Below are 24,704 nucleotides of genomic sequence, written 5' to 3'. Positions count from 1 at the left end.
ATCCAAACTGTTAATTTCATCCGATCCAGAAGCCTGAATCACCGTCAGCTTGACAGCCTTCTCAGAGAGAAAGACCACATCTATGGCCTGCCATACCACACTGAGGTAAGATGGTTCAGCCGAGGTGCTGTGCTGAGGCGTTTCTTTGATTTACGAGAAGAAATTGAACAGTTCATGGAAGAAAAGGGCAAACCAGTGTTAGAATTTCATTCCGCAGAATGGATGCAGGACCTTGCATTTATGGTGGATGTTACAGAGCACCTGAATAACTTGAACAAACAGCTGCAAGGGCGCAACAAAGTTGTCACGCAGTATTATGACAGCATACGTTCTTTCAAGTTGAAGCTGTCATTGTGGGAGACGCAACTTGCCGGTGGTGATGCAGCTCACTTCCCCTGTCTGAAAAATGTGTGCGAGACCCAACATGTGGCAGACATGAAGCGGTTCAAAGATAAAATAACGGGACTGTTACGGGAGTTTGAGCAAAGCTTTCAGATTTATGTTTATATGTTTTTATGTTGATGTGCTATTGTTTTTAATTTATTTTATTTTATTTGTATATTTAACCTATTCTTGACTCTGTGGTTCTTGCACTTGTTTGGGGAACAGGATTTCATTATTTTTATCTACATTTCTGCCTGAGAAATGACACCCTGATATAGTTCTGTGATCTGTGAAACAGTTCTGTTAATCACTGAGGCATTGTGTGTTTGTGTGTTCTTTTTCTTTAGAATTTTCAAATAAACTTGACGTGTTTTATGATTAATAGTGATGTTGTGCTTGTACTATTTTGGACACACTGTCCTCAGGCTCCAGCTTTATGTTGTATGTTGATCGTATTAAAACAAAGAGAACAATCTGAAGTTGTTGTTTTTAAGTTATATATACCATGATTTTTCCGGTCCGGCCCACTTGGGAATAGATTTTCCTCCATGTGGCCCCTGAGCTAAAATGAGTTTGACACCCCTGGGTTAGGGGTTAGCAGTTAAGGGTAGGGTTAAGGTTAAGGTTAGGGTTAAGGGAAGGGTTAGCTAACATGCTAAGTACAGTGCATTCGGAAAGTATTCAGACCCCTTGACTTTTTCCACATTTTGTTAGGTTACAGCCTTATTCTAAAATTGATCAAATTGTTTTTGTTCCTCATCAATCTAAACACAATACCCCATAATGACAAAGCAAAAACAGGTTTTTATAAATGTTTGCTAATGTATAAAAATAAAAAACAGAAATACCTCATTTACATAAGTATTGAGACCCTTTGCTATGAGGCTCAAAATTGAGCTCAGGAGCATCCTATTTCCATTGATCAATCTTGAGATGTTTCTACAACTTGATTGGAGTCCACCTGTGGTCAATTCAATTGATTGGGCATGACTTGGAACAGCACACACCTGTCTATATAAGGTCCCACAGTTGACAGTGCATGTCAGAGCAAAAACCAAGCCATGAGGTCGAAGGAATTGTCCGTAGAACTTCGAGACAGGATTGTGTCGAGGCACAGATCTGGGGAAGGGTACCAAAACATTTCTGCAGCACTGAAGGTCCCCAAGAACACAGTGGCCTCCATCATTCTTAAATGGAAGAAGTTTGGAACCACCAAGACTCTTCCTAGAGCTGTCTTAAATATCTACTCCAGTGCATACTGAAATTGGCACTTTGGCACACGTTTTAAGAACAAACCTCAGATATTGCCACCCCTTCCACCTCAGCATAAGTAAACTCATTAAAGACAAGTAAATTACCAATCCTGGCGCTAGGGTTTGAGAATAAGAGTGCCGGCTTTAAAGGTGCTAAAATTCTAATAGTTTGCCTAATTTCAGTTTATGTGACAAAATAAGCAAGCAATAGTGTAGAGAATCAATAACCAAAAATATTGTCTTTTCAGCTGTTTGACGCTGGTGTACAAAACCGAAAGTAAAAGACGTTAAAAAAAACGTTTGAACAGGAAGCATAGAAATAGCTCTCATATAACAGATCTAACACTTCTTAGGCTTGCTTTCAATGAGAATGACAGATCTATAACTCCCATTTCAATTTGAAATGGTCATGTCACTCAAAAAGTTACATATTGCAGCTTTAACAGTTCAAAATTGCAATCTAGCATGCGTTTGACAATTGTGCTGGCTTAACACCAGCTGAAAATAGATCCCTTTATGTCAAATAGAAGTCTGGGGAATTGTACCAAAGACTTGTCAAGACGTTGCCATTGCAGAACTGTGTCCTCTTGTGTTAGATTTTTTTCAGAAAAAGAAAAGGTTCAATGTGTGTAGATGTTGGACAAAATAATGATCACTGTTCGGTCAGTATACGTTGTACAATCAAATTCTAAAGTTAAATATCACACAACTAATTTCATCCTCATCTAATGGTAAATCTAATCCTAAACCTTTGCACGTAGGCTAAGCCACCCATGTCCACTTAGTTTCCTCCCTGTCTGATATGACAGCTTCCTGTATTTAGATGGGTTAAAACTCACACACACAGAGCTGTACATTTCAGGGTAGAGAAACACACTGTAACATTCAGATACACACAAACCAAGATAACAGAGATGGCCTTGTCTGTCAGTGAAGGGGATTCTGAAATCATTGAGGTTGAAACAAACCTTTCTGAGGATCTAGCAAACTATGTCAATATGAAGACAAACACAGCAAAAAAAAACAGAGGCAGTCCAAAAATCAGGTAAGAGAGCAAATTGCACTGTAACCTACACATTTGTGTTTGTTAGATGCTAAGGTGGGAAGGTGAAATATTTGGATCCCCAAAGATTTCTTGCTATAGAAGGTCCAGATTCCCTAGCATTGGAAAATGGATGTGGGTTGTCAGTAAAAATTAAAGTCCTGGACTAAAAAGGAGAATATCCTTTGTTTTTTAGGTGAAATACTAGGCATAATCTGGGTCCGGGAAACCGGACCTATGAGTTTTTGAAGTCAGTAATTCCACTCCAACCATGTTCACTGATGCAGGGCATTGTCTCAAATGGCACCATATCCCCTATGTAGTGCACTACTTCTGACCCAAGCCCTATGGGCCCTGGTAAAAAGTAGTGCACTACATTGAGCATACGGTGCCATTTGGAGCACAACTAGGTTAAATGTGTGTTGGTCCTTAGGTCCTGCAGGTAAAATACTCTACATACTGGTTGGTGTCAGCTTTGGGCTGATGTGTGTTCTGCAAGTCACTCTGAACATCTCCTGGCGTCTTGCCCACTGTGAGTTTAATTACTTCTCTTTATGTGCGCTTTTTGAATTATATACTGTATAACTTGATAGCAAAATTACGAAATTAAAAGATACAGATTCATTAAGCAGGACAGTAACGTGGAATGTAACCTTTCTGAGGTTCTCAAATGATAAGCATGTGTTCTATCCACTGATTAAATAAGAAACCCACAGCTTCTTGCAGCAAACTCAACCACAGCTTCTCTGTCTTATTCCAGCTAACATCTTAGAGGAACAGATAATACGAGGTGAGTAATACATTGTCAAGTGTGTGCATGTCAGTGTCCATTTTGTCAACGGAAATAGTGACGAAAATATTATTCAAGCACCTATTTTTCAGTGGCAATTGACAAGACGATAACTGACTAAATAGACACAGAGAAACTATAACTAAACTAAAATGATTTGATGCAGACAATTACATTGATGGAAGTTACAATATATCTGCAATATTAAAGCTGCTCTACCCCCTACAAAAATATAAATAAAAAATAATTTTTAAAAATACAATGATATTTCATTTGAGTTTACGAAAACGAGACGAGACTAAATTATCTCTGTGACTAAAATCGGACTAGTAAGTGGACTGAACAGAGTTTTTGCAGAGATTGAGATCTTTTCAGTGTTATTTGCAATCTGGCGCCAACAAATCATTGATGCAAATAAGGCAACAGCCATGGTTGCTTCGTCCCTCAACAAGCGATTGTTTACAGACGTCTCGTTGCTGAAGCTCCAGTAGCCTGGCGTCGTTGATCAATCAAATCTAAACTATTCGGTTTCACCAAAATAAAGTTTTCAGTCAACAGAGGCATAGTCAATATTTCTAGGAACAATACTTACGATTCGGTGTGATGAATGTGTCCTTTGAGGTCAAATAAGCGTTTAAAACACATTTTTATCCAGGATTTCCAGTTTTCTGCCTGTAGAAGTGGGAGATTACATGGTAGCTTACTGTCGTGTGACTGCCTACAATGGATTATAATGGCAGCCCATTGGCGGAAAATGGGAGACCCTGGATAAAAACGTGTTTTAAACGCTTATTTGATAACGAAGGACACATTTGCTAGCTAGTGGCTATGTGAGTAAAATGTGTAATTGGTCGTGTGCGAACTGATCATTCATTACATAGTCACCTCACTCAAAAGTTTCCTATTTTCTGGGCAGCTAAAACCATGATTTGGTCAAACAGTAAAGTGCATTATCTCCATGATTCCTGTAATGATAGTGTCTGCCCAGCCCCTGGGCCTGTTCCGCTGGGGCCTGCTGCTGTGATGAGCGAGCCACTTCATCTGCGCTCCAGGAGAGAGAGCGTATAATTATAGAACATTATTTTCAAAATCCAGTTGTGGGAAATAGGCCTACAGTGCCTTCAGAAAGTATTCACGCCCCTTGACTTTTTACACATTTTGTTGTGTTACAGCCTGAATTTAAAATGGATTTTGTGTCACTGGCCTACACACATTACACATTATGTCAAAGTGGAATTATGTTTTGAGAAGTTTTAATTAATAAAAAATGAAAGGTTGAAATGTCTTGAGTCACCAAGTATTCAACCCCTTTGTTATGGCAAGCCTAAATAAGTTCAGGAGTAAAAATTTGCTTAACAAGTCAAATAATAAGTTGCATGGACTCACTTGAATGACTACCTCGTCTCTATACCCCACACATACAATTGTCTGTAAGGTCCCTCAGTCGAGCAGTGAATTTCAAACACAGATTCAACCACAAAGACCAGGGAGGTTTTCCAATACCTCGCAAAGAAGGGCACCAATTGGTGGATGGGTAAAAAAAAAAAGCAGTCATTGAATATCCCTTTGAGCATAGTGAAGTTATTAATTATACTTTGGATGGTGTATCAATACACCCAGTCAGTTGCCGGAGAGGAAGCCAATGGTGACTTTAAAACAGTTACAGAGTTTGCTGGCTGGGTAACACTTTACTTGACACCCAGCGTCGTAACCTGTTGTGACAGATATTGCATTATTTTATGGCTGGTTATGACACCTACATAAGGGGGTCAAAACCCACAAAACCAGTATGTTTATGTTATATAACACCTACCCCCAATGCTCTATTGCTGATGACTGGGATGAATGCAGGAGCAGATTTCGGGAGCAGGACAAGACACCCTCTTTTTGACTGATGACTAACATAAGGGCATGTACGTGATAGGCCTATCTGGCTTATATGATTATGATGGTTATAATGCTTCTTGTAAGGGTCATAAAGTGTATTTTCTTAGTCCAAGTAAAGTGACACAGGATGGTCATAAAGCTTCATGACAGTGTCATAAAGTGTATTTTCTGCAACTTATTTAAAATGTAATGAAAAAAACCATGAATGGAAATAATTAATTACAACAACAACAAAGGACTTAAGTAACAAACTCTCAAATGAAAGGAAACGTCTTGGCAGGGGAAAAAAATACTTTTGAATAAATGTGGGTTTTGACACTCTTATGTAGGTGTCAACCAGCCATAAAATAATGCAATATATATTTATTTTACCTTTATTTAACAAGGCAAGTCAGTTAAGAACAAATTCTTATTTACAATGACGGCCTACACCGGCCAAACCGGACGACGCTGGGCCAATTGTGCGCCGCCCTATTGGACTCCCAATCACGGCCGGTTGTGATACAGCCTGGAATCGAACCAGGGGGTCTGTAGTGACGCCTCAAGCACTGAGATGCAGTGCCTTAGACCGCTGCGCCACTTGGGAGCCCATATGTCACAACAGGTGTAAATATATGGGTCATGACAGTATTATGACCATATTATGACAGGTTATGACATGTTATGTCAGCTGTTGTGTCATATTATGACATGATTATGACCGGGGGGGTGACGCGGGATGTTCCCCAATGCTGGAAGGGGGGCCGTGACTGAAAACGTTTGGGAACCCCTGGCCTAAATCATTTTTTCTATTGCGTGATGCCGTGGAAAGAAATTGGTGCGACCAAATCATGGGCTCATGCCACAAACTGAAAAAGTTGGTGGCACTGGGGAAAATGTTAGAGACCTGTCAAGGGATGTGATTTTTAATCTAGAGTAACAACTAATTTGGCTGTTGGGAAGAGAATCATGCAATAGAATGTTATGCAGAAAAATATGTTGGTAGGACAAGGCTATGTACTGTATGTTTGTGCAAATAGAAGTCAGTGATTTATGTTTACTATAGGCTAATGAGGCAATAAAAATGTGATGTCACTAAAATATGACTAAAAGAAAGGGCATTAAGCTAGTTGACTAAAATGGCCCACTGTTTTTGTCATTTTGACAATAACTAGACTGAATCATTATTCAAATGACAAAAATGTGACTTAATTATATTTTAGTCAAAATGAGTAAGACTAGACTAAATCAAAAAAAATGTGCCAAAATTAACACTGGTGTGTGTTGGATCAGCTAATAGTGCATGCACACTCCAATTGGTAGAAAGTATGTCACATGTTTTCTCCTCATCTCTGTCTGAAAGAATGGAGGAAGTTTAACTCCAGCTGGTACTACATCTCCAACGAGTATAAAACTTGGGAAGACAGCAGACAGGACTGTCTGAAGAGAGGAACGGACCTGGCAGTCATAAACAGCAAAGAGGAACAAGTGAGTGAGCGAGAGAGAGAGAGAGAGAGAGAGAGAGAGAGAGAGAGAGAGAGAGAGAGAGAGAGAGATTGCCTGTTGTCAGTTCAGACTTTCAAGATTCAAACCAATGATTCTCAGGCATTGATTCTCACTGCATTCAGTGAAGTTTTATCATGACGTAACTGTTGCTTTCTTTCTTCCAAGGTGTTTATCAGTCAACTGAACACCAAGCCCTGGATTGTTGACAACTGAATTGTCAATAATGTGGTCCTATAGGCTGAATGTGGGCTCTATTTTACCAAACCTAACGCAAATCTAAACGCTGGCTACAGCGCTATAGGTCCAGGGGTGTGTCAGAAATAGTTTTGCTATTATCACAGCGGTTATTATGAGCGCAATAGTTGGCGGTGGTGCGAAACAGACGGGTTTTGATGAATAAACAAGTTGTAGGTGTGAGGAGGGCTTGGCCATGCACTGGCAAATCAAGGCGTTTCATGGCGTAGTGCCACAACTGGGAAGTCGGAAAGACTTCAGTGCGTTCAAGACAACTGGGAACTCGCAGTAAAATAACTAGCTTGGACTGGGAAAATCGCTTTGAATGGTCATCCAACTCGGAATTCCAAGTCAGAAACCAACTTTCCGACCTGAAGATCACTGACGTCATCATTGACGCCATGATTTGACCTCGTTGTTACCTTGAAAGGACCATAATACTGCCTGCTAGCGTTTGTCCCAAGTTCTGTAGGTTATTGACGGTCTTTGCGTTGCCATCAACTCCAATTCGGCTGGGGTCACGGAATATTGCAACCTGGACTCAGGGGTAGACATAACATAGTAAATGTAAATCCAGGACACTCCAATTAGTATGATATGTTACCTTTCATATGGTATGTATTAATTTGTGGATGTCCATCAATCATTCGTATGATATGTTACCAATTGCAATTGTTATGATATGTTACTAATTACAATGCGTACAATATCTTACAAATTGCAATTAGTACAATATTAAAACGTGTGATATGTAACGAATTCCAATTTGTTGTGGCTGATGTTAGCTAGGTGGCTAACACTAATGTTAGCTAGGTGGCTAACCTTAGGTAGGCTAGGGGTTAGGGCAGGGGTGTCAAACGTCCGGCCCGCGGGCCGGATCAGGCCCGCAAACGGGTTTAATCCGGCCCGCGAGATGATTTAAAAAAAAATATATTTTTTTTAAGTATATAAATGCGCTGCAATTTTTCAATAAAATAAACTGCTGTTCCAATTGCGTCCACTGGATGGCGCAATATCAATTGTGTTAAGCAAGCAAACTGTTTATACCGGGGCAGAGCAAGTAGGTCAAGCACGTGCAGCCAATGAGCTACTTTGTTTTGCCCGCGATATTTATTACGGCTTCTACTTTTAACATTATGTGCTTTGGCACCCTCATTGCCCCAATATGTCTCTGTCAAAAAAGAGAAAAGTGGACGCAGAGTGCAGAGTGTTCCAAGAAAAATGGTCATCCTATTTATTCACGGAATTGAATGGGAAAGCTGTATGTTTGGTGTGTTCAGAGCATGTTGCAGTGCTGAAAGAATATAACCTTCGTCGCCACTATGTGAGTCTTCATGCCGACAAATATGACAACTTTCAAGGACAGCGGAGATGAGAGAAGGTGAATGAACTGTTGGCGGGTCTGAAGAAACAGCAGTCTGTGTTTACTCACAGCCGAGACATCAGTGACGCTGCAGTGAAAGCTAGCTACCTCATTGCTAATGAAATCGCAGTGGCTTCAAAACCATTTAGTGAGGGTGAATTTGTAAAAACATGCATGATGAAGGCAGCGGAGATTGTGTGCCCTGAAAAGCGGCAGGCTTTTGCAAATATCAGCCTGACAAGAAACACAGTTGCAGACAGGATTTCCGATCTTTCAGTGGATTTGGACAGCCAGTTGAAGCAAAAAGTAAAGTCATTTATTGCGTTTTCGGTTGCAATTGATGAAAGCACGGACATTACAGATGTTGCACAACTGGCCATTTTCATCCGCGGAGTTGATGACACATTGACCGTCACCGAGGAGTTCGTGGAGTTGGTGCCGATGACAGATACAACGACAGCAGCTGATATTTTTACCGCACTCGTCGGCGCGCTGGACAGGGTCGGAGTGGACTGGTCCCGCGCTGTCAGCCTGGCTACAGATGGTGCGCCCTCAATGATCGGGAAAAAAGCAGGCGTTGTGACAAAGTTCAGAGAGAAAGTGCAATCTGCAAATGGAGGACGTGATTTTTTGACTTTTCACTGTATTTTGCACCAGGAGGCTTTGTGTTGCAAGTCATTAAAGATGGATAACGTCATGAAGGTGGTCATCCAAACTGTTAATTTCATCCGATCCAGAAGCCTGAATCACCGTCAGTTTGACAGCCTTCTCAGAGAGAAAGACCACATCTATGGCCTGCCATACCACACTGAGGTAAGATGGTTAAGCCGAGGTGCTGTGCTGAGGCGTTTCTTTGATTTACGAGAAGAAATTGAACAGTTCATGGAAGAAAAGGGCGAACCAGTGTTAGAATTTCATTCCGCAGAATGGATGCAGGACCTTGCATTTATGGTGGATGTTACAGAGCACCTGAATAACTTGAACAAACAGCTGCAAGGGCGCAACAAAGTTGTCACGCAGTATTATGACAGCATACGTTCTTTCAAGTTGAAGCTGTCATTGTGGGAGACGCAACTTGCCGGTGGTGATGCAGCTCACTTCCCCTGTCTGAAAAATGTGTGCGCGACCCAACATGTGGCAGACATGAAGCGGTTCAAAGATAAAATAACGGGACTGTTACGGGAGTTTGAGCAACGCTTTCAGATTTATGTTTATATGTTTTTATGTTGATGTGCTATTGTTTTTAATTTATTTTATTTTATTTGTATATTTAACCTATTCTTGACTCTGTGGTTCTTGCACTTGTTTTGGGAACAGAATTTCATTATTTTTATCTACATTTCTGCCTGAGAAATGACACCCTGATATAGTTCTGTGATCTGTGATATACTTCTGTGAATCACTGAGGCATTGTGTGTTTGTGTGTTTTTTGTCCTCAGAACTTTCAAATAACTTGAGGTGTTTTATGATTAATAGTGATGTTGTGCTTTTGGACACTGTCCTCAGGCTCCAGCTTTATGTTTATATCTTTTTATGTTGATGTGCTATTGTTTTTAATTGTTTTTATTTTATTTGTATATTTAACCTATTCTTGACTCTGTGGTTCTTGCACTTGTTTGGGGAACAGGATTTCATTATTTTTATCTACATTTCTGCCTGAGAAATGACACCCTGATATAGTTCTGTGATCTGTGAAACAGTTCTGTTAATCACTGAGGCATTGTGTGTTTGTGTGTTCTTTTTCTTTAGAATTTTCAAATAAACTTGACGTGTTTTATGATTAATAGTGATGTTGTGCTTGTACTATTTTGGACACACTGTCCTCAGGCTCCAGCTTTATGTTGTATGTTGATCGTATTAAAACAAAGAGAACAATCTGAAGTTGTTGTTTTTAAGTTATATATACCATGATTTTTCCGGTCCGGCCCACTTGGGAATAGATTTTCCTCCATGTGGCCCCTGAGCTAAAATGAGTTTGACACCCCTGGGTTAGGGGTTAGCAGTTAAGGGTAGGGTTAAGGTTAAGGTTAGGGTTAAGGGAAGGGTTAGCTAACATGCTAAGTACAGTGCATTCGGAAAGTATTCAGACCCCTTGACTTTTTCCACATTTTGTTAGGTTACAGCCTTATTCTAAAATTGATCAAATTGTTTTTTTCCTCATCAATCTAAACACAATACCCCCATAATGACAAAGCAAAAACAGGTTTTTATAAATGTTTGCTAATGTATAAAAATAAAAAACAGAAATACCTCATTTACATAAGTATTCAGACCCTTTGCTATGAGGCTCAAAATTGAGCTCAGGAGCATCCTATTTCCATTGATCAATCTTGAGATGTTTCTACAACTTGATTGGAGTCCACCTGTGGTCAATTCAATTGATTGGGCATGACTTGGAACAGCACACACCTGTCTATATAAGGTCCCACAGTTGACAGTGCATGTCAGAGCAAAAACCAAGCCATGAGGTCGAAGGAATTGTCCGTAGAACTTCGAGACAGGATTGTGTCGAGGCACAGATCTGGGGAAGGGTACCAAAACATTTCTGCAGCACTGAAGGTCCCCAAGAACACAGTGGCCTCCATCATTCTTAAATGGAAGAAGTTTGGAACCACCAAGACTCTTCCTAGAGCTGTCTTAAATATCTACTCCAGTGCATACTGAAATTGGCACTTTGGCACACGTTTTAAGAACAAACCTCAGATATTGCCACCCCTTCCACCTCAGCATAAGTAAGCTCATTAAAGACAAGTAAATTACCAATCCTGGCGCTAGGGTTTGAGAATAAGAGTACCGGCTTTAAAGGTGCTAAAATTCTAATAGTTTGCCTAATTTCAGTTTATGTGACAAAATAAGCAAGCAATAGTGTAGAGAATCAATAACCAAAAATATTGTCTTTTCAGCTGTTTGACGCTGGTGTACAAAACCGAAAGTAAAAGACGTTTAAAAAAAACGTTTGAACAGGAAGCATAGAAATAGCTCTCATATAACAGATCTAACACTTCTTAGGCTTGCTTTCAATGAGAATGACAGATCTATAACTCCCATTTCAATTTGAAATGGTCATGTCACTCAAAAAATTACATATTGCAGCTTTAACAGTTCAAAATTGCAATCTAGCATGCGTTTGACAATTGTGCTGGCTTAACACCAGCTGAAAATAGATCCCTTTATGTCAAATAGAAGTCTGGGGAATTGTACCAAAGACTTGTCAAGACGTTGCCATTGCAGAACTGTGTCCTCTTGTGTTAGATTTTTTTTCAGAAAAAGAAAAGGTTCAATGTGTGTAGATGTTGGACAAAATAATGATCACTGTTCGGTCAGTATACGTTGTACAATCAAATTCTAAAGTTAAATATCACACAACTAATTTCATCCTCATCTAATGGTAAATCTAATCCTAAACCTTTGCACGTAGGCTAAGCCACCCATGTCCACTTAGTTTCCTTCCTGTCTGATATGAGAGCTTCCTGTATTTAGATATTTTAAAACTCACACACACAGAGCTGTACATTTCAGGGTAGAGAAACACACTGTAACATTCAGATACACACAAACCAAGATAACAGAGATGGCCTTGTCTGTCAGTGAAGGGGATTCTGAAATCATTGAGGTTGAAACAAACCTTTCTGAGGATCTAGCAAACTATGTCAATATGAAGACAAACACAGCAAAAAAAACAGAGGCAGTCCAAAAATCAGGTAAGAGAGCAAATTGCACTGTAACCTACACATTTGTGTTTGTTAGATGCTAAGGTGGGAAGGTGAAATATTTGGATCCCCAAAGATTTCTTGCTATAGAAGGTCCAGATTCCCTAGCATTGGAAAATGGATGTGGGTTGTCAGTAAAAATTAAAGTCCTGGACTAAAAAGGAGAATATCCTTTGTTTTTTAGGTGAAATACTAGGCATAATCTGGGTCCGGGAAACCGGACCTATGAGTTTTTGAAGTCAGTAATTCCACTCCAACCATGTTCACTGATGCAGGGCATTGTCCTCAAATGGCACCATATCCCCTATGTAGTGCACTACTTCTGACCCAAGCCCTATGGGCCCTGGTAAAAAGTAGTGCACTACATTGAGCATACGGTGCCATTTGGAGCACAACTAGGTTAAATGTGTGTTGGTCCTTAGGTCCTGCAGGTAAAATACTCTACATACTGGTTGGTGTCAGCTTTGGGCTGATGTGTGTTCTGCAAGTCACTCTGAACATCTCCTGGCGTCTTGCCCACTGTGAGTTTAATTACTTCTCTTTATAGTGCGCTTTTTGAATTATATACTGTATAACTAGATAGCAAAATTACGAAATTAAAAGATACAGATTCATTAAGCAGGACAGTAACGTGGAATGTAACCTTTCTGAGGTTCTCAAATGATAAGCATGTGTTCTATCCACTGATTAAATAAGAAACCCACAGCTTCTTGCAGCAAACTTAACCACAGCTTCTCTGTCTTATTCCAGCTAACATCTTAGAGGAACAGATAATACGAGGTGAGTAATACATTGTCAAGTGTGTGCATGTCAGTGTCCATTTTGTCAACGGAAATAGTGACGAAAATATTATTCAAGCACCTATTTTTCAGTGGCAATTGACAAGACGATAACTGACTAAATAGACACAGAGAAACTATAACTAAACTAAAATGATTTGATGCAGACAATTACATTGATGGAAGTTACAATATATCTGCAATATTAAAGCTGCTCTACCCCCTACAAAAATATAAATAAAAAATAATTTTTTAAAATACGATGATATTTCTTTTGAGTTTACGAAAACGAGACGAGACTAAATTATCTCTGTGACTAAAATCGGACTAGTAAGTGGACTGAACAGAGTTTTTGCAGAGATTGAGATCTTTTCAGTGTTATTTGTAATCTGGCGCCAACAAATCATTGATGCAAATAAGGCAACAGCCATGGTTGCTTCGTCCCTCAACAAGCGATTGTTTACAGACGTCTCGTTGCTGAAGCTCCAGTAGCCTGGCGTCGTTGATCAATCAAATCTAAACTATTCGGTTTCACCAAAATAAAGTTTTCAGTCAACAGAGGCATAGTCAATATTTCTAGGAACAATACTTACGATTCGGGTGTGATGAATGTGTCCTTTGAGGTCAAATAAGCGTTTAAAACACATTTTTATCCAGGATTTCCAGTTTTCTGCCTGTAGAAGTGGGAGATTACATGGTAGCTTACTGTCGTGTGACTGCCTACAATGGATTATAATGGCAGCCCATTGGCGGAAAATGGGAGACCCTGGATAAAAACGTGTTTTAAACGCTTATTTGATAACGAAGGACACATTTGCTAGCTAGTGGCTATGTGAGTAAAATGTGTAATTGGTCGTGTGCGAACTGATCATTCATTACATAGTCACCTCACTCAAAAGTTTCCTATTTTCTGGGCAGCTAAAACCATGATTTGGTCAAACAGTAAAGTGCATTATCTCCATGATTCCTGTAATGATAGTGTCTGCCCAGCCCCTGGGCCTGTTCCGCTGGGGCCTGCTGCTGTGATGAGCGAGCCACTTCATCTGCGCTCCAGGAGAGAGAGCGTATAATTATAGAACATTATTTTCAAAATCCAGTTGTGGGAAATAGGCCTACAGTGCCTTCAGAAAGTATTCACGCCCCTTGACTTTTTACACATTTTGTTGTGTTACAGCCTGAATTTAAAATGGATTTTGTGTCACTGGCCTACACACATTACACATTATGTCAAAGTGGAATTATGTTTTGAGAAGTTTTAATTAATAAAAAATGAAAGGTTGAAATGTCTTGAGTCACCAAGTATTCAACCCCTTTGTTATGGCAAGCCTAAATAAGTTCAGGAGTAAAAATTTGCTTAACAAGTCAAATAATAAGTTGCATGGACTCACTTGAATGACTACCTCGTCTCTATACCCCACACATACAATTGTCTGTAAGGTCCCTCAGTCGAGCAGTGAATTTCAAACACAGATTCAACCACAAAGACCAGGGAGGTTTTCCAATACCTCGCAAAGAAGGGCACCAATTGGTGGATGGGTAAAAAAAAAAAGCAGTAATTGAATATCCCTTTGAGCATAGTGAAGTTATTAATTATACTTTGGATGGTGTATCAATACACCCAGTCAGTTGCCGGAGAGGAAGCCAATGGTGACTTTAAAACAGTTACAGAGTTTGCTGGCTGGGTAACACTTTACTTGACACCCAGCGTCGTAACCTGTTGTGACAGATATTGCATTATTTTATGGCTGGTTATGACACCTACATAAGGGGGTCAAAACCCACAAAACCAGTATGTTTATGTTATATAACACCTACCCCCAATGCTCTATTGCTGATGACTGGGATGAATGCAGGAGCAGATTTCGGGAGCAGGACAAGACACCCTCTTTTTGACTGATGACTAACATAAGGGCATGTACGTGATAGGCCTATCTGGCTTATATGATTATGATGGTTATAATGCTTCTTGTAAGGGTCATAAAGTGTATTTTCTTAGTCCAAGTAAAGTGACACAGGATGGTCATAAAGCTTCATGACAGTGTCATAAAGTGTATTTTCTGCAACTTATTTAAAATGTAATGAAAAAAACCATGAATGGAAATAATTAATTACAACAACAACAAAGGACTTAAGTAACAAACTCTCAAATGAAAGGAAACGTCTTGGCAGGGGAAAAAAATACATTTGAATAAATGTGGGTTTTGACACTCTTATGTAGGTGTCAACCAGCCATAAAATAATGCAATATATATTTATTTTACCTTTATTTAACAAGGCAAGTCAGTTAAGAACAAATTCTTATTTACAATGACGGCCTACACCGGCCAAACCCGGACGACGCTGGGCCAATTGTGCGCCGCCCTATTGGACTCCCAATCACGGCCGGTTGTGATACAGCCTGGAATCGAACCAGGGGGTCTGTAGTGACGCCTCAAGCACTGAGATGCAGTGCCTTAGACCGCTGCGCCACTTGGGAGCCCATATGTCACAACAGGTGTAAATATATGGGTCATGACAGTATTATGACCATATTATGACAGGTTATGACATGTTATGTCAGCTGTTGTGTCATATTATGACATGATTATGACCGGGGGGGGTGACGCGGGATGTTCCCCAATGCTGGAAGGGGGGGCCGTGACTGAAAACGTTTGGGAACCCCTGGCCTAAATCATTTTTTCTATTGCGTGATGCCGTGGAAAGAAATTGGTGCGACCAAATCATGGGCTCATGCCACAAACTGAAAAAGTTGGTGGCACTGGGGAAAATGTTAGAGACCTGTCAAGGGATGTGATTTTTAATCTAGAGTAACAACTAATTTGGTTGTTGGGAAGAGAATCATGCAATAGAATGTTATGCAGAAAAATATGTTGGTAGGACAAGGCTATGTACTGTATGTTTGTGCAAATAGAAGTCAGTGATTTATGTTTACTATAGGCTAATGAGGCAATAAAAATGTGATGTCACTAAAATATGACTAAAAGAAAGGGCATTAAGCTAGTTGACTAAAATGGCCCACTGTTTTTGTCATTTTGACAATAACTAGACTGAATCATTATTCAAATGACAAAAATGTGACTTAATTATATTTTAGTCAAAATGAGTAAGACTAGACTAAATCAAAAAAAATTGTGCCAAAATTAACACTGGTGTGTGTTGGATCAGCTAATAGTGCATGCACACTCCAATTGGTAGAAAGTATGTCACATGTTTTCTCCTCATCTCTGTCTGAAAGAATGGAGGAAGTTTAACTCCAGCTGGTACTACATCTCCAACGAGTATAAAACTTGGGAAGACAGCAGACAGGACTGTCTGAAGAGAGGAACGGACCTGGCAGTCATAAACAGCAAAGAGGAACAAGTGAGTGAGCGAGAGAGAGAGAGAGAGAGAGAGAGAGAGAGAGAGAGAGAGAGAGAGAGAGAGAGAGAGAGAGAGAGAGAGAGAGAGAGAGAGAGAGAGAGAGAGAGAGAGAGAGAGAGAGAGAGAGAGAGAGAGAGAGAGAGAGAGAGAGAGAGAGAGAGAGAGAGAGAGAGAGAGAGAGAGAGAGAGAGAGAGAGAGAGAGAGAGAGAGAGAGAGAGAGAGAGAGAGAGAGAGAGAGAGAGAGAGAGATTGCCTGTTGTCAGTTCAGACTTTCAAGATTCAAACCAATGATTCTCAGGCATTGATTCTCACTGCATTCAGTGAAGTTTTATCATGACGTAACTGTTGCTTTCTTTCTTCCAAGGTGTTTATCAGTCAACTGAACACCAAGCCCTGGATTGGTCTGACTGACAAGGATTCTGAGGGGACCTGGAAATGGGTGGACGGAACCCCACTGACCACAGCGTAAGAGATAGTAACCTTTTCTCATAACATCATTAAAAAAATAAAAGTTGTACAATCGCTTGACCAGACTCCGGCACAGTCAAAGTCTTTTTGGCACAGTCAAAGTCTTTTTAACACATGATTTGGGATGAGTTGAAATGTAATCATTGTATGGTTTGTAGGTTCTGGTTTACTGAAGAGCCTAATGATGGAGCTGTGAATGGAGAGGACTGTGTCAGCCTTTATTACCATACCGAGTCTGTGCTGAAGAACTGGAATGACCTAGCATGTAACACAGAGTTGATGTGGATCTGTGAGATTGTAAATGGCTCATCCACACACATTCTGTAAATACACACATGCAGGGAGACACACACACACATACACTACACACACATACACTCACTCACACGCACAGCTTTGTTTTCGTGAATTATCAGGACTTTCTAGGAAGTAAAAATGTATATACACCCTTAGAGATAGCGTTTTACAATACATGTATTCTTATTTGTTGTTTTTAATACATTAATTACAAATGTGATTTGGCATTTTAAGTATTTGCTTTACTGTTATTAGCCATTACTGGATTACAGTTTTCTTTATCGCTGTGGTACTATTTTTACAAGTATGTGGTACATTTTCATAACTCTTAGTACAAAACTCCAAACTGGTCACACTTGTAAAGCAGCCGGTCTTTCATTCAAAACCTGTCATTGTTCATTCAAAACATTATTTAGATAAGTATTCATACCCTTTGCTATGAGACTCGAAATTGAGCTCAGGTGCCTCCTGTTTCTATTGATCATCCTTGAGATGTTTCTACAGCTTGATTGGAGTCCACCTGTGGTAAATTCAATTGATTGGACATGATTTGGAAAGGCACACACCTGTCTATATAAGGTCCCATAGTTGACAGTGCATGTCAGACCAAAAACCAAGCCATTAGGTCGAAAGGAATTGTCCATAGAGCTCCAAGACAGGATTGTGTTGAGGTACCAAAAAATGTCTGCAGCATTGAAGGTCCCCAAGAACACAGTGGCCTCCATCATTCTTAAATGGAAGAAGTTTGGAACCACCAAGACTCTTCCCAGAGCTGGCCGCTCAGCCAAACTGAGCAGTCCGGGGAGAAGGGCCTTGGTCAGGGAGGTGACCAAGAATCCGATGGTCACTCTGACAGAGCTCTAAACTTCCTCTGTGAAGATGGGAGAACCTTCCAGAAGGACAACCATCTCTGCAGCACTCCACCAATCAGGCCTTTATAGAGTGGCCAGACGGAAGCCACTCCTCAGTAAAAGACACATGACAGCCCACTTGGAGTTTGCCAAAAGGCACCTAAAGGACTCGCAGACCATGAGAAACAAGATTCTCTGGTTTGATGAAACCAAGATTGAACTCTTTGGCCTGAATGCCAAGCATCACGTCTGGAGGAAACCAGGCACCATCCCTACGGTGAAGCATGGTGGTGGCAGCATCATGCTGTGGGGATGTTTTTCAACGGCAGGGACTGGGAGACTCGTCAGGATCGAGGGAAAGATGAATGATTGTAGTGGATTCTTCATTGATCACACCTTTTTCTCCCCAATTGGTAGTTACAGTCTTGTCCCATTGCTGCAACTCCCGTACGGTTGAGACATGCGTCCTCCGAAACACGACCCGCCAAGCCGCACTGCTTCTTGACACACTGCTCACTTAACCCGGAAGCACCAATGTGTTGGAGGAAACACCGTACAGCTGGTGACCGAAGTCAGCAGCCACCACAAGGAGTTGTTAGTGCGCGATGGGACAAGGACATCCCAGCTGGCCAAACCCTCCCCTGACCCGGACAATGCTGAGCCAATTGTGTGCCGCCGCATGGGTCTCCCGGTCAGCTGCGACACAGCCCGGTATTGAACCCGGATCTGTAGTGACACCTCTAGCACTGCGATGCAGTGCCTTAGACCGCTGCGCCACTCGGGAGGCCTGCCATTGATCACACCTTTGATTACACATTGGATAGGTATTATGGAAATTATACATTTTCTTTCAATTTTGTTGGGTAATGTAAGTGTATTGCCTAATGTGAAAACGGTGTAATCTATTGTAATTTACAGTACTGTAGCATATTACTTTCAGCACTTGTAAGGGCGATTTGGAACACATATCTTGCATTGCTTGCTATTGGATTAACTGGTAGTTAAAACGACTTAATTGAAAATATATTATGTTGTGTTTTGGTGATTAAACCAATGTTCTCATTACATTTCACAACATATTTATAATTTGAATCAATGGTTGTGTGGTGAGAGATGTTTACAATCCAAATGAATGCACAATGGCAGGTTTTGACTGAAAGACTTGCTGCGTTATAAGTGTGACCAGTTTGGAGTTTTGTACTAAGAGTTGTGAAAATGTACCACATACTTGTGAAAATAGTACCACAGCGATTTAGAAAAAACTGTAACCGCTGTACCCACTACACCACATCCCCTTCTGCTACCCCTGCTCTCTCTCAGACCACTTCTGTTCCACACCAAGCCTTTTTAAACAGATGGGCATTCAGGCAGATGGGTAAAGGCATCCAAACATTACAATTGTTGGGTGTAGATATATTTATCCCATAATATGCAATTCTTCTGGCCAAGCAGATCTATGAGTGTATTACTAGAAGTTAAAGGGCACAGGTGAGTATTGTTGTACATCAGTCAGCAGGGATCTAATGAGAGAGATGGTTGGGGTGGGGTCTGAAGGACAAGCCACACTGAGCTCTCTACTGCTGCTGCCACTAATGAGGAGAATTACCAAAGTAATGACATTACCGTATCTGAGGGAATGGAGTGTGTGTGTGTGGTCGTGTTTGTGTGTGTGTGTGCACGTGTGTGTCACAAGTTTTTTCCTGCTTTGAATTACAGTAAATTGAAAACTATCTTTCTCCATGTATATCTCGCTCTCTCTCTCGCTCTTTCTCTGTTTTTCTTTCTTGCTCTCATTTTGTCACTCATCCTCTGCATCTCAATCTGTCTTTGTTAGCCCATAATAATTGTATTTGTGACTCATATCCGTTATATCAGATTCTAGTTTGTACAAGGTAATGAACAGAGGACGGGAAGCCTCCACACCATGACATCATCATTTAGCATGCCAAATGAAAGGAACTTTTCGTTTCAGTTGGTCCCTTCAGAGATGATGAGAGTGTTAATAAAGGTTGGGAGAATGGAGGAGGTAATGGGAAGACAAAGAGAGGGAGGAATACATGTGTGAGAAATAGAGGGGAAGAGAGAGAGAAAGGAAGGAAGGAGAGATGGAGGGAAAGAGAGAGAGTTAAGATTGGAGTGTTTCCCCACAGGTTTCTAATCTCTAATCAGCATTGACTAACACAGACTGCTGTGAAAAGTTCTCAGTGCTAATGCAGGCTGCCATTCATATGGAGCCTCTGTATCCAGCATGGACCAATGGATGAGCTGAAGAGAGGAGAGGATTAACAAGCACTCGGGCAGGGAGAGGCACACACACACATACACACACAGACAATCCCTCTGGATGGTCACATATTTCAGTCTTTCAGATAGACTCTCTCTCTCTCGCTCGCTCTCTTTTTCTCTCTCTATGGGAAGGGACCAGTGATTGCTTTTGGACCATTCAAGTATTTACAGACTCCCAGTGGGCAGTGCACCCTCTGCTGCTGTGATTTGGAACAACATGCAGAGTGCAAGCAAATTGAAAATGTTGCAATTCAACGGTATGTTGCAAATAATGACATAAAAAAATAGTTTTTTATTCTCTTTGTGCCATGATACGTTGTGCGCTAGTATGATGCACTTAAATAGAAACGAGTCTATTGATATGTGCTATTCTACTAAGTAGGATCATATTTTGTTAAAAAACGTTGTGCTCTTGACTACATGATCCTCCTAACACCTCCCCTTTGGTAAGTTTGTTAAATTTTTCTGTAAGTTAAACAATTGTTGTTGTTGTTGTTGTTGTTGTTGTTGTTGTTATATAGACCCACAGCTCACCAGTTAGTCTCCAGACTCTGGCTGCCTGTCATCGCTGCCTTCCTCAGTATCGTTATAGTAATACTCCTCATCCTCCTCTACATCCAGACGGCCTTTCAGAACCCTCAACTCTGATGGAGAGACAAATCCAAAAATGTAAAAGGCCAGTGTTTCACTGGAAAAACATAGTTTCTTACATATTGAGTCCATTATCCGGATTGGGCGGCAGGTAGGTTAGTGGTTAAGAGCGTTGTGCCCGTGCCCGTAACCGAAAGGTTGCTGGTTCTAATCCCCGAGCCGACTAGGTGAAAAATCTGTCGGTGTGCCCTTGAGCAAGGCACTTAACCCTAATTGCTCCTGTAAGTCGCTCTGGATAAGAGCGTCTGCAAATGACTTAGAATTTAAAAAAATATATATATATGGTTAGTATCTGCAGCTCTGACTCACCCTGTCTGAGCACTGTAAGATGGGCGGACACAGATGTCTCCCCCAGGGCATTGTGGGAGATGCAGGAGTAGATCCCTGCGTCTGAGAGGTGGAGATTCTGTATCTGCAGCCAGGTAGAGACTGTGTACCTCTGGGGACCGCCTGGGAGGAGGAGAGGGAGGGTGGAGTCTGGGTACAGTATATATAGGACCAGACACTGGCCACATAAATACATCAGCAGTCACACTCAAGTCAAACATCAATAAGGGAATGTAAAGTTGAGTAAACATATACACAAATAAATGGTGAAGGGATACAGTGGTGATATCATCAGACCTGAACAGAGATGTGTGGATCGTCCCCTGGCAGGAAGTTGTCACTGCCCTTCTTCCTCCCGCTCAGGTTGGGCAGAGGAAAGGCAGAGGCCAAACACGATGTTGTTCCCAGTGTAGTTGGACAGGTCTCTGGGGGCTCTGGAGATACGAGGGGCTGAGTGAGAGAGGAACACCATATAGACATGTAAGCTTTCATTCTGGCTGTTTTGACAGAAAATATTCACATGGCTTTTCAGAAATGTAATAATGTAGTGAATCTAAAAATATGATCTATAGTTAAGCGCTAAGTTAAAAGACCTATAAACCAATCTCGCTACTGTATTCATAGTCCAATAGCTTTTACCTGACATGCTATAATACGAATTGATTATAGTCACCAGAGTAGCATGGTCCCTGTCCAGTGAGCCTCAGAGTGGTCCCTTTCTGGCTGGCTGCCCCTCTCAGCTGACACAGGTTGGGGTAGGTACATCCACCAGAGCCACACACGGAGCCATGTGCCTCACACACACACTTAGGTTCTGGTTCTCCCCTCCCAAAGCCCCTCCCCCTCTGTCCTCTCCTGGTTCTCCTCTGGCAGACCAACCCCTCTCCACAGCGCCCATAGAACTCCTGCGCCCCATCCGGGTCACACTGCTGCCCCTCCACGTTGCCACAATGCTCACAGCAACAGCAGCTGTCCTGCACTCGCCCTGCTGGGCAATTAGAGTGCGCCAGAGGGCAGTGCTCCCTCTCACACTCCCCACAGCCCTCGCCCTCCTCCCATAGACGCAGCCAGCCACGGTGCTGGAGGGGCACCCCAAGGATCGGACGAACACACACAACCACACCCCAGCCCAGGCCATAGCACCTGCGTCCCACAACAAACACACACACACAAATGCTCTCTGAGTCAAACACAGAGAGAGCAATTTCTTATTAGAAACTTACAGAGAGAGGAGACACTGTAGAACACCAAAGTATATCCAGCACCAAACTGCAGAAGGGTTGTTTCTGTAGAGTCCAAACCCCTGACTCAGTCCAAAGCTAGAGAAAGTTGATCCGGCTGTTATTCTGTGAAAGCCTGTGGTTCATGTGTTATTCTACTCTGAGCTGAAATAATAATGTTCCCTTCGGTATTCAGTGCCACGCTTGGGTTGGGCCTCCTGGATTGTTGGATTTCTATTTCTGTTTATCTGTGCTTGTTCCAAAAGTATTTTGTTCACCTTTCCCCTCAGTTAGTGTTTCCCCAGTTTTAGAGAAATCAATTCAAGGTGTGAGGAAATTGTACCCCCCAAATACTTCTCTCTTCTTTTACATTTCAGTCATTTAGCAGATGCTCTTATCCAGAGCAACTTACAGTTAGTGAGTGCATACATTTTTTCATACTGGCCCCCCGTGGGAATCGAACCCACAACCCTGGCGTTGCAAGCGCCATGCTCTACCAACTGAGCTACAACCGCCTTTCTTCACGTGCCAGTGTTTCTCGGCAAGGCAGGACTGGCGCAAGGGTTTCAAAAATCGCACAACATATAAAAGAATGCTACTCAATGTTTTATTTCATATAGGCATTGATGTGGGGATACCTCCACTCCTTTATATCTGTCAACTTCACAGACAATAAGGACCTTACAGATGACACACTGAAACATGCATCTACAATAATATGGCATGTAAATGTAGATTTTATTATGAAATCCTTTCAGTTGTATCATCCCTCTCTCTCACTTTGTCTCAGAGCCACACTCTCTAGTGGGGCAGTGTGATATTGCTGGGTCTGGTAACACTTTGTGTCCGTCAGTGAATATGTCTGCATTTTGGGAATACACGTGAAAGAATGTTATTTAATACCAGTTGTACTGTGCAATTTTGAAACACATGTTTTTTATTCTTATTTGGTAAAGAAATTGTTTTAGGCCTACAAACAAAGAGACATTGTTCTGTCTTGAGGGTTCGTGTTTCATTAGCGAGGACCCACTGGGCTCAGATGTCAATTCAATGTTTATTCCACGTTGGTTCAATGTAATTTCATGGAAATTACGTGGAAATAACATTGATTCTATCAGTGTGTGCCCAGTGGGGAGATCATCAACAAGCTTATAAATGTACTGTGGTGTGTGTGTGTGCGTGCGTGCGTGCGTGCGTGCGTGTGTGTGTGCGTGTGTGTGTGTGTGTGTGTGTGCGTGTGTATGAGAAAGAGAGAGAGAGACTTCCACAAAGCTGTGAACGATCTGAGTGACAAGGCAAGAAGGGCCTTCTATGCCATCAAAAGGAACATAAAATGTGACATACCAAAAAATACTTGAATCAGTTATAGAACCCATGGCTCTTTATGGTTGTGAGGTCTGGGATCCGCTCACCAACCAAGAATTCACAAAATGGGACAAACACCAAATTGAGACTCTGCATGCAGAATTCTGCAAAGATATCCTCAGTGTACAACGTAAAACACCAAATAATGCATGCAGAGCAGAATAAGGCCGATACCCGCTAATTATAAAAATCCAGTGAAGAGCTGTTAAATTCTACAACCACCTAAAAGGAAGTGATCACCTACAGAGAGATGCACCTGGAGAAGAGTCCCCTAAGCAAGCTGGTCCTGGGGCTCTGTTCACAAACCCAAACAGACCCCACAGAGCCCCAGGACAGCAACACAATTAGACCCCACCAAATCATGAGAAAACAGAAATATAATTACTTGACACATAGGAAAGAATTGACAAAAAAACTGACCAAACTAGAATGCTATTTGGCCCTAAATAGAGAGTACACAGTGGCGGAATACCTGACACTTTGACTGACTCAAAATTAAGGAAAGCTTTGACTATGTACAGACTCAGTGAGCATAGCCTTGTTATTGAGAAAGGCCGCCGTAGGCAGACCTGGCTCTCAAGAGAAGACAGGCTATGTGCACACTGCCCACAAAATGAGGTGGAGACTGAGCTGCACTTCCTAACCTCCTGCCAAGTGTATTACCATATTAGAGACACATATTTCCCTCAGATTACACAGACCCACGAAGAATTTGAAAACAAATCCAATTTTGATAAACTCCCATATCTATTGGGTGAAATACCACAGTGTGCCATCACAGCAGCAAGATTTGTGACCTGTTGCCACAAGAAACCAGTGAAGAACACCATTGTAAATACAACCCATATTTATGTTTATTTATTTTCCCTTTTGTACTTTAACTATTTGCACATTGTTACAACACTGTATATAGACATAATATGACATTTGAAATGTCTCTATTCTTTTGGA

The 24,704-nt window shown here is 41.3% G+C and overlaps 3 protein-coding genes across 3 annotated transcripts; 2 read left to right on the top strand and 1 right to left on the bottom strand.

The window, feature by feature from the left end:
• The first annotated feature begins 2,479 nt into the window (after positions 1-2,479).
• LOC121538776 (C-type lectin domain family 4 member A-like) lies at positions 2,480-7,647 on the top strand. Its single transcript, XM_041846940.2, has 5 exons — positions 2,480-2,682; positions 3,113-3,211; positions 3,440-3,469; positions 6,699-6,823; positions 7,007-7,647. The coding sequence occupies exons 2-5, from the start codon at positions 3,163-3,165 to the stop codon at positions 7,052-7,054; spliced, it is 252 nt and encodes an 83-aa protein (XP_041702874.1). The 5' UTR covers positions 2,480-2,682; positions 3,113-3,162; the 3' UTR covers positions 7,055-7,647.
• A 4,151-nt stretch (positions 7,648-11,798) lies between these two features.
• On the top strand, positions 11,799-17,267 carry LOC121538777 (C-type lectin domain family 4 member F). The gene is made up of 6 exons (XM_041846941.2): positions 11,799-12,139; positions 12,571-12,669; positions 12,899-12,928; positions 16,163-16,287; positions 16,653-16,753; positions 16,915-17,267. The coding sequence occupies exons 1-6, from the start codon at positions 12,010-12,012 to the stop codon at positions 17,081-17,083; spliced, it is 654 nt and encodes a 217-aa protein (XP_041702875.1). The 5' UTR covers positions 11,799-12,009; the 3' UTR covers positions 17,084-17,267.
• A 3,460-nt stretch (positions 17,268-20,727) lies between these two features.
• Positions 20,728-23,256, bottom strand: LOC121539740 (kazal-type serine protease inhibitor domain-containing protein 1-like). The gene is made up of 5 exons (XM_045207415.1): positions 23,169-23,256; positions 21,842-22,348; positions 21,466-21,602; positions 21,151-21,346; positions 20,728-20,834 (listed from the first exon to the last, which is right to left on the bottom strand). Exons 1-5 carry the CDS (start codon positions 23,254-23,256, stop codon positions 20,728-20,730), a joined length of 1,035 nt encoding a protein of 344 aa, XP_045063350.1.
• Positions 23,257-24,704: the final 1,448 nt, after the last annotated feature.

This window comes from Coregonus clupeaformis, chromosome 25 (genome assembly GCF_020615455.1).
Source record: "Coregonus clupeaformis isolate EN_2021a chromosome 25, ASM2061545v1, whole genome shotgun sequence".
Lineage (NCBI taxonomy): Eukaryota > Metazoa > Chordata > Actinopteri > Salmoniformes > Salmonidae > Coregonus > Coregonus clupeaformis.
The sequence above is the reverse complement of the archived record's forward strand: the minus strand, read 5'-3'. Positions and strand labels throughout refer to the sequence as shown.

Excerpts from the sequence above, each read along its gene's own strand:
- LOC121538776 (XM_041846940.2), top strand. The coding sequence starts at position 3,163 with ATGTGTGTTCTGCAAGTCACTCTGAACATCTCCTGGCGTCTTGCCCAC. Across the intron at positions 3,212-3,439 it reads CTCCTGGCGTCTTGCCCACT|CTAACATCTTAGAGGAACAG; the intron begins GTGAGTTTAATT and ends GTCTTATTCCAG. Across the intron at positions 3,470-6,698 it reads AGAGGAACAGATAATACGAG|AATGGAGGAAGTTTAACTCC; the intron begins GTGAGTAATACA and ends TCTGTCTGAAAG.
- LOC121538777 (XM_041846941.2), top strand. The coding sequence starts at position 12,010 with ATGGCCTTGTCTGTCAGTGAAGGGGATTCTGAAATCATTGAGGTTGAA. Across the intron at positions 12,670-12,898 it reads CTCCTGGCGTCTTGCCCACT|CTAACATCTTAGAGGAACAG; the intron begins GTGAGTTTAATT and ends GTCTTATTCCAG. Across the intron at positions 16,754-16,914 it reads GGAACCCCACTGACCACAGC|GTTCTGGTTTACTGAAGAGC; the intron begins GTAAGAGATAGT and ends TATGGTTTGTAG.
- LOC121539740 (XM_045207415.1), bottom strand. The coding sequence starts at position 23,256 with ATGCAGACATATTCACTGACGGACACAAAGTGTTACCAGACCCAGCAA. Across the intron at positions 21,603-21,841 it reads ACAGGGACCATGCTACTCTG|AGCCCCCAGAGACCTGTCCA; the intron begins GTGACTATAATC and ends TCGTATCTCCAG. Across the intron at positions 21,347-21,465 it reads ATCCACACATCTCTGTTCAG|TGTCTGGTCCTATATATACT; the intron begins GTCTGATGATAT and ends TTATGTGGCCAG.